Consider the following 9,039-nt stretch of genomic DNA (forward strand, 5'->3'; position numbering starts at 1 on the left):
GTGATTGTACAAATTTAGAATCCTAGATGACAGCACTGTGAATCTGCAAGATTTTTAAATGTTTCATGTAGACTAATTCATTTTATTCTTATACTATTTTATGGATGAGGATATAAGTCAAAGAGAAATCAAATGACTTTCCTAGGTGACAAAACAAGTAAATCAAGGATTCAAATATAAGCAGTTTTACTCTATAATCTTGTGTGCTATCCTGGAACTTGCTAAAATACAGATTAAGAAACAATCAACTAATTCCATGTATTATCCATACAAAAGGAAGGGAAATTTATGAATATACGCATTTGAAGAAAATAATATATAATATAGTCTGAGATAAAATGGTAGTATACCAGTTAGGGCAGGATTTTTGACAACCTAAGTATAAAATTGAAATTTAACAGTTCCATTTCTTTGTATTACTTATTAGAGTGATGTAAGTTTGTTTACTTTACTGAAAAAATGTATTTAAAGGTATAAGAATGCCACAATCACCCCATCATTACATGTTTTTCTGGAAGTGATAGACAACAATCAATAAAAAACTTATAAGTGAAACAGATATTTGAAAGAAAGAGGGAAATTATCATTATTATTTGCAGAAGTTACTATAGCTTTAACAAATATCTCTCTCCAAGAAAATTCATTTAAAATACTATTGGAGAGAAACAGAAGCAACGTGGAGAAGGAAGTGACTTGAGAGCACAGCCACCACCATGAGCTTCCTCAACAAGCCCAAGAGTGAGATGACCCCAGAGGAGCTACAGAAGCGGGAGGAAGAAGAATTTAACACTGGTCCCCTCTCTGTGCTCACACAGTCAGTCAAGAACAACACCCAAGTGCTTATTAATTGCCACAATAATAAGAAACTCCTGGGCTCGGTGAAGGCCTTTGATAGGCACTGCAACATGGTGCTGGAGAATGTGAAGGAGATGTGGACTGAGGTCCCCAAAAGTAAGAAGTCCAAGCCAGTCAACAAAGATTGCTACATCTCCAAGATGTTCCTGAGTGAGGACTTGGTCATTGTGGTCCTGTGGAACCCACTTATTGCTGGCAAATAGGGCCCTCTTCCCCGCCAACAGCTTTCTCCCCCGTCCTGTGAAGGCCTGCTCTTTGTGGTGGGAATAATAAAGACCTGTGGGTTTTTTCCTAGTGTTAAATAAATAAATAACTAAATACTATTAGAGTCCAAAAGAATCACAATTCATTTGAAAATAAAATAGAAATAATTGTACTTACAGTAGCAACAGAAATTATAAAACGTGTATTAAGAAATGAAACAAAATATGTAGAACATAAAAATATATATTATAAATGTTTCTTGGAAGAAAAATAAATTGAACAAATAACTGGAGATATGTATGCATACACACACACACATATGTGTATACACACACACCCTAATAGATGGATTCTGTCTGTTAATTCACTGAGCATATTTATTGAGTTATCAGTGTATGGCAGGTACTCCATTGATAGAATGTATGAGCCAAAACATTGCCTGCACAGAATTTAGCATTGAGTTTCAAAGAGAGACTAGTAATGTGACACTCTAAAAGTTATTATATAGAAGAGTGTAGTCAAGTTAGGGAAAATCATGCAAATTACCTTGAGAAAGAGACAATATACCTAAGAGCTAAAGTAAGTTGAAGAGCTTCCTAGCTGCAGAGGGTGGGACCGAGTACAGTTTTTCAGGCAGAGGTAACACATAGGTAAAGAATCTGGCTGTGATGAAAAATACGTGTTTGTAAGTGAAAAAATCTTGTGTGGCTAAAATACAGAAAACAAGAAGAAATGCGTTGCCCACGTGAAACCATGATAGTGAGTGCAGCCCAGGTATTAGTCCTGGCCAGGCGTGCTAGAATGTGTTATTAAGAATAAGAGGAGCCCACTCTAACATCCTAAGTGAAAAATCCAACATGATTCATTTGTGTTTTGTAGAAATTACCCCGACTGAAGTGAATGAACAAATTAAAGATGGCCTAAGGTTCTAGGGAGCTCGGAAATAAAGACAAGAAAGAAAAACACGAAGGATGCAGTCAGAAATGGCACCCAAGTTTTTAGCTGGAATTTGTGATATTTAGGAACATAGAAATTCTGAAAGAACAGAAGATTTCAGGATTATCGGAAAACAGAACAGGAAAGTAAAGAACTTAATCCAGACTCCTCTCTCCCTCTTTTTCAATTTCTCTCTCTGTCTCCATTAGAATATAGTGTGTGATATAGATGCAATTTTAAATAGTAAGAAGAGACAGAATTATTCAATGAGTGTGATAGAACAGATGGCTTCTGTGGGAAATGTTTAAACAGCACATAACTTCAAAACTTTTAAGATAATAAACTTTAAACACATGAAGTATGTAAAATAATGTTAACATTTTAAATTTTATTAAGAAAATCCCAAATAAAAATTAAAATATATTTGGATTAGGGGATATTCTAATTATTGAACTATCAGTCTCATCTTCAGACTGACACTTCTGTAGTCTGCTTTGTGAGGCTGGGGCTGGAGCTCTGCAAACCACGTGTCTCCTTTGGTAGCTGGTTCCTATTGGGTTTTCGAGGAATAACAAAGCAGGATGAAAGGGCAGGAGGACGCGCTACTGCTGCCTGCTTCCCATTCCTGGCACAAGCACCAGGAAACCGTTTTTACTCCTGCAACCTCAGAGTTGATTCTAGCAGCAGCTGATTCCGGTTTGCAGACTTTTCCTATTTGCAGACTCTCGGAAGGAGCACCAGGGTTGCCTCACCCTTCCTCAGAGATCTGCCTCAGATCCCTAGGATCCCCCTCCAATCTTCCACAACTTAACACCTCCGACCTGGGAGGCGCCAGCTGCTTCCTTCTGTGATAGCTTAGCGTCTCTTTTTTGTCTTCCTAGTGCTCTTAGAAACAGTTTGCAATTGTTTTTTAAGTTGCCCTGTTTATTTATTTGTTTATTTGAATGTAAATATCTTTTAATCTTCTTTTCTTTATCTTTGCCAAGCAAGAAATTTTCAACAGTGCATTTATATTTTTCAGGAACTTCCATCGACAATTATTCCTATCAAAGATAATTGTAGCTTATATTTACAAACTTCAGGTTAAAGAAATGTCTCTAAAATTTTGGATTTCCAAAGTTCCATGTATAATATCAACACTTTAGCAGACGAGATCTTGAAAGTGGCAGAATGGTTATAAAACAAAAGGAGAAGGATGTGGTTTTTCATCAATACCGCCAACCCCAGATGGCAGGATTCTGGCACAAGGCACTCTATAATTGTCTGACGATGTTTCTATGTCTTGGCTAGACTGACTTATATGAAACTGTTATTTAACTATAATATTTATTTTTAAAAGCCCTGAAAAAAATTACAGATTTGTTCACGCTTGTTGAAAAACTATCCAGTATTCTCTGGAAACTTCCTGTTTGTCAATCGCTTCTCTAAATGCCAGGATTATAGGAATGAAAAAAATCAGACCAAATCCTTGACCTTAAGAGCTTACATGACAGTGTGGGTGGTGACGGTGGTGGTGGAGCTTGTGTTAAGGCCTAAACACATAGGCAAGCTCACGTTGACAAGTGCTTGATAAAGATGGGAGTGAGCAGTGTGCTGGACTTGCAGCAGCTCTGGGCAAGGGAGTGAAACGGATATCTGACTTGAGACCTGAAAGATGATAAGGAGCAAACTTGGAAAAGTTTGAAGGAAGAGCTTTCTAAGCATAAGGAAAAGCATGTACAAAGTCTTAGAGTGATATGAGCTGGCATTCATTCTGCTCTCGTGAGAAGAACAAAATGAAAGCCTGGTTTCCTGCAGAGAAAAGACAGGAGGAGGAGAGGAAAAGGTGTGGAGCAGTCAGGTTAGAGAAGCAAGCTGGAATTAGATTGCATAGGGTGTTTTAGGTCAGGGAAAAAGTGTTTTTGTTTTACTCCAATTACACTGACAGCGCTTTGGAGTTTGACCTGCAAACGATATGATCTGATTTATGTATTTAAAAAATCAGTCTGGCTGCAAAGTGATATTCATGATGGCCAGAGGCAGGGGAGGGATGGACCGGAAAGTAGAGAACAATCAGGCAAAGAAGATGGTGGCATGTATTAAGGCGGTATGTATCTATTTGTTGAAAATATCTGTGTACAAATTAAACATGGTAAGATTTATGTACAAGAATGCTCATGGAAGCAAATTTTTCTGGGGAGGGCTCACTTCCTGAAAGAGAACGTGGAAAAGGAAATAATGGTACAGCAATAGTGCAGAGTGCTGCATGATATACTAATACATTTTAGATTGATTTTACTTATAGAAGACATAGTCATGGTCTAAATAAAATACAGATTACTATAAAATGTCTGTTTGTGCACAGAGCTTTAGAAAGCAGGTAGCTGCTTGCATTTGATTATTCTTATTTTTTATTTCTATTTGGTCAGAAAAAAGAATGATTTAAAAAAAGAAAAAAGTATTCTTCTTGAAATTAGCAATATTCTTCGCCTTCAGCTAACGCTCAATTTGACGACACCAAGTAATATATCTGCTGTTATGCTCCTCTTTGCTGTCATCTGTAACATGTGCTCTTAGTTACTCAGATGTTACTTATGGTTGTCTGTAAGTACAAATTACTGTGTTTACTTGTTGACAAGTTACATGTCCGTAACTTTTCTTCTTCCTCAGAGTTATTTACAGATGAGCTTTGGGGATGTGTATTTATTTATTTATTATTACAATTTTTATGCAATATAATTGACATACAATAATCAGTTTTAAAGTGTGAAGTTTTATAGGTGTATGACCCATGAAATCATTTTCATAAGCATAATGATGATTATATTTGTCCCAACAAATACATCTTTGCGGCTCTTTGTAACTCCCTCTCCAATCTCCACTCAAACAATCACCCCAAGGCAACCACTAATCCATTTTCTGTTATTCTAGATTAATGTTTGCATTTTCTCAACTTTTATATGAATATAATTACACAGTATACACGTTTTGTCTAGCTTCCACACTCAACACAATTATTTTAGGATTCGGCTGTGTTGTCACATAGGCCAGTGGTTCTTTCCTTCCTACTGATGCTCAGCACTGCCTGGTACAGAAGACCCGCAGTAGGGTCTGGTCTCTCCACTCACCTGCTGATAGTCACCTGGATTGTTTCCAGGCTCGTACAAATAAAAGTTGCTATGAACATCAGTATATAACTCTGTATAGACACATGCTTACATTTCCTTTAGTTAAATACCTAGCAGTATTTAACTGCTAGGTAAGGTTTATCTTTAAATTCTCAAACTGTTTATCTCTAAATTGTCAAACTGTTTTTCCAAAGTGGCTATATCATTTTACAGTCCCAGCAGCTGAGTATGAAAGTTCCACTTCCACCATATCCTAGTCAACACTTGATATGATCACTCTTTTCAATTTTAGCCATTCTAGTGAGTATGCAGTAGTAACTCATTATAATTTCATTTTACATTTTCTTGATGTCAAATAATGTTGAACATTGTATCAGGGAATTAATTTATCCAATTTGAAAAATGGCCAAAAAACATAGACAGACATTGCATTAATTTTTTGTTTTAGAGTCATCCATTCATCTTGTATTATTTCTTCATTTATAATCATAAGCCATGATTGTGTGGTTGTATTTTATCTCAACGTGTATAAGTCATTTTCCTCAATTCTAGAAGACTGTCAGAGTTTTATAAGTCTTCACCAATTTTTTTATCATTAACTTTAATTTTATCTTCTTCATCAGCACAGCAAAGCCTATCACCTTTTTAACATGCACCCTTCACAAATCCATGTAACATAGCATATATGTATTACTATTTATATGCCTTCTAACAATTTTGCAAGATTAACATGTTGATTCCAACATAGTAAAGACAAGTAAGGATCAAATATTTTGTCCAAGATCACATAGAGTGTGTTAACGAGTGAACTTGAACTTTGAATGCTCAATTTGGAACGTAGATGCTTCCTACTTTGTGTTGTTTTACTGTCAATATTACCATAGCTTAACTTCATTTACTGTTTGAAAGGAAAGCACTGAAGAAAAAGGCTTGGTACATTTTTACTAACTCAAAAGTTTGTTCTAATTTTCTTTTTCTTTTCTTTCCTTTCTTTCTTTCTTTTTTTTTTTTTTTGCTTAGGTAGAAGAGAATTTTATTTATTTTTCAGAATATTACAGGATATATGTGTATTGGTTACATAATTTTCTTTTGTACATTTTAAGTCAAAATTATAAGTGTGCCCTTCACCCAAAATGTGTGCATTGAATATGTGCCTTGCAGATGTGATTTCTCCATCATATGGAAAATAAAACAGGAAAACTTAATACTGAAAGAATAACCCAGCAGTAAAAAAAGTTATGTTTTTAAGGCTATTATTTTCTTATGCATTTGAAGAATGTCAAGTTCAACTTAAAAACCTACCAAGTGACATATGTCTCACAGCAAGAATTTGGTATCTTTTTGTTTTTTTCTCTAGAGCTTTTTTGTGGTTATTTTTAGTTTTTGTTAACATTCTTTTTTTATTATCTTTTTAAAATTTCAGCATATTACAGAGATACACAATTTTGGTTATGTAATTTGTTTTATGCATTTTATGTCAAAGTTTTTTATTATTTTATTTTTTATTTATTATGAAATTTATTTCAGTAGTTACAAAGAGATCATAAAAGTTTTCAGAGGTGCATGAACGAAGAATAAAAATAAAATAATCACACGGAAAGAAACATAAGTCAGAAAGGTATCAGATTATATCAGTCTTGATGCCACAATACAAGAAAATTATCAAATATGTATACACACTGTATAATCTTCTATCTAACTTGAAACAATAAATGGCCAATTGAAAAACTTAATAGATGGTAGATATCATTATTTTATTTCAAACTGACAAGATATTTTAAGCTTGGTAAGAAGTGATCTTGAGGAACAGAATGAGGGCCATATCCAAAGGATGTAGGTGAGAAATACAGTATTCAGTTATTTGGCTGAATTCAAATACAAACTATGTACCCATAGTTTAATTTCATATCTTTGTGATTGTGATTTCTGATTGATTCAATATGTTTGTGATTGTAAATCATGCTGGAATAAACATAGGAGTACAGGTGTCTTTTTAATATAATGACGTCTTTTCCTTTGGGTAGTACCCCGTAGTGGGATTGCTGGATCTACAGGTAAGTCTACTTTTTGTTTTTTGAGTAATCTCCATTCTGTTTTCCATAGAGTTTGTACTAATTTACATTTCTATCAGCAGTGTGCAAGTGTTCCCTTTTCACTTCATTCATCCTAACATCTATTCTTTTTTAACTTTTTATTTTCTTAATTTCCAATTAATGTGAAGGGATATACAGTTAGGCCACATTGCTGCATTTAAAAGAAGTATGGAGACTACACAAAGAACTAAAATGGACCTTCCATTTGATCCTGCAATCCTATTACAAGGCATCTACCCCAAAGAAAAAAAGTCACTTTACCATAAGGATATAGACATATGAATGTTTATAGCAGCCCAATTTAACAATTGCGAAGATGTTGAAACAACACAAATGCCCTTTGACACACATGCGTGGATTAATAAGCTGTGGTCTATGTATACCGTGGAATGTTATTCAGCCATAAAAAAGATGGGGATTTTGTATCCTTCGTTATAACTTGGATTGATTTGGACAACACTCTCCTGTGTAAAATATCACAGGAATGGATGGACACACATCACATAAACTCAATACTAATTTGGAACTTGCAGATTAAAGAGAAGTTGCTCACATGAGAGGAAAACTCAATTGAATCCAAGAAGGGTGTGGGAAACCAGTTTCTTCCCAGTGGGAACAATGTGAGGGTATAAGGCACACCACATGTCCTGTATGAGGGACATAGCTACAACCAAATCAAAGATGAAGTGTGCCCTTCACTCAGAATGCGTGCATTGCACCAGTCAGGAGAGAATTTACCCTAGTTCTTCTCCTCCCTACCTCCATTTTTTGAAAATCAGTGTTTAACGGACATTAATAAATCCATATGGCAGAAACATGAAAATGATTTTTGAGCTTTAAGACATAGAAAACCTTTCAAATATGTGAATGTATGTCTCAAAACGAATAATAATGATAAAAACAAACATTTTCATAATGACTTTCTCATTATTTCTTGAATTTATAGTAATTTTAATAGAATCTCTTTTATTTCATGCACAAATTTCTGTTACCGAGCAGCTCCTCTTTGCCCTGCACTCTCTCAGGTGCTGGCGAGTCCCTCGCCTCTGTGCTAAGGAACCAGCACCACTGGTGTGTGAGAATCAGTTGACCAGCGTTTCATGTTAAGAGTCGCATAAGGAGATATATTTTCTCTCTTTCTCTCCCTCTCTTCCTTTCTCTCTCTCTCTCTCATATGTGTGTATGTGTCTGTGTGAGCAGTGGTCCTTCACCAACAGGGTTTACACTACATGAATCCACTATACAGATTTTTTCTACATTTGCCACCCTGATACAGCAAGACTGATCCATCCTCTTCCTCCTCCTCAGCCTACTCAACATGAAGACAAGTATGGAAGCCTTAATGATGATCCACTATCATGAAATGAATAGTAAATATATTTTCTCTTCTTTGTAATTTTAATGATAGCACTTTTTTCTCTAGCTGACTTTCAGAGTATAGTACATAATAAATAAAACATAAAATATGTGTTAATTGACTTTTTATGTTATCAGTAAGGCTTTTGATCATCAGTAGGGTCTTCATAGTTATGTGTGAGGGAGTAAAAAGCTATATGAAGATTTTTGGCTATGCCAGGGTCAATACCCCCAATCCCTGTACTGATCAAAGATAAATATGAAATCAGGATCTACTTAATGATTTGAAATCTCCTGGACAAAATATCACTAGGAATTTCTCCAATAAATCCTCCTTTAAAAATCAAAGGGTTTTAATAGAAGGAAGCACTTTTTCTAGAAAGATCCTGAAATTCATTGTATTAATATATCACCAACATACTCTCCTGGTCATATTTGGGCTCCAGATTTCCAAGAAGTAAATTTCAAAAAAGTTATTAAAAAATATC

At 35.0% G+C, this 9,039-nt stretch overlaps 1 protein-coding gene across 1 annotated transcript; it reads left to right on the plus strand.

Moving 5' to 3' along the window:
• Positions 1-684: 684 nt before the first annotated feature.
• Positions 685-1,058, plus strand: LOC128586331 (small nuclear ribonucleoprotein Sm D2-like). Its single transcript, XM_053592050.1, has one exon. It carries the CDS (start codon positions 714-716, stop codon positions 1,056-1,058), a length of 345 nt encoding a protein of 114 aa, XP_053448025.1. The 5' UTR covers positions 685-713.
• The last annotated feature ends 7,981 nt before the right edge of the window (positions 1,059-9,039 follow it).

This window comes from Nycticebus coucang, chromosome 5 (genome assembly GCF_027406575.1).
Source record: "Nycticebus coucang isolate mNycCou1 chromosome 5, mNycCou1.pri, whole genome shotgun sequence".
NCBI classification, from domain to species: Eukaryota; Metazoa; Chordata; class Mammalia; order Primates; family Lorisidae; genus Nycticebus; species Nycticebus coucang.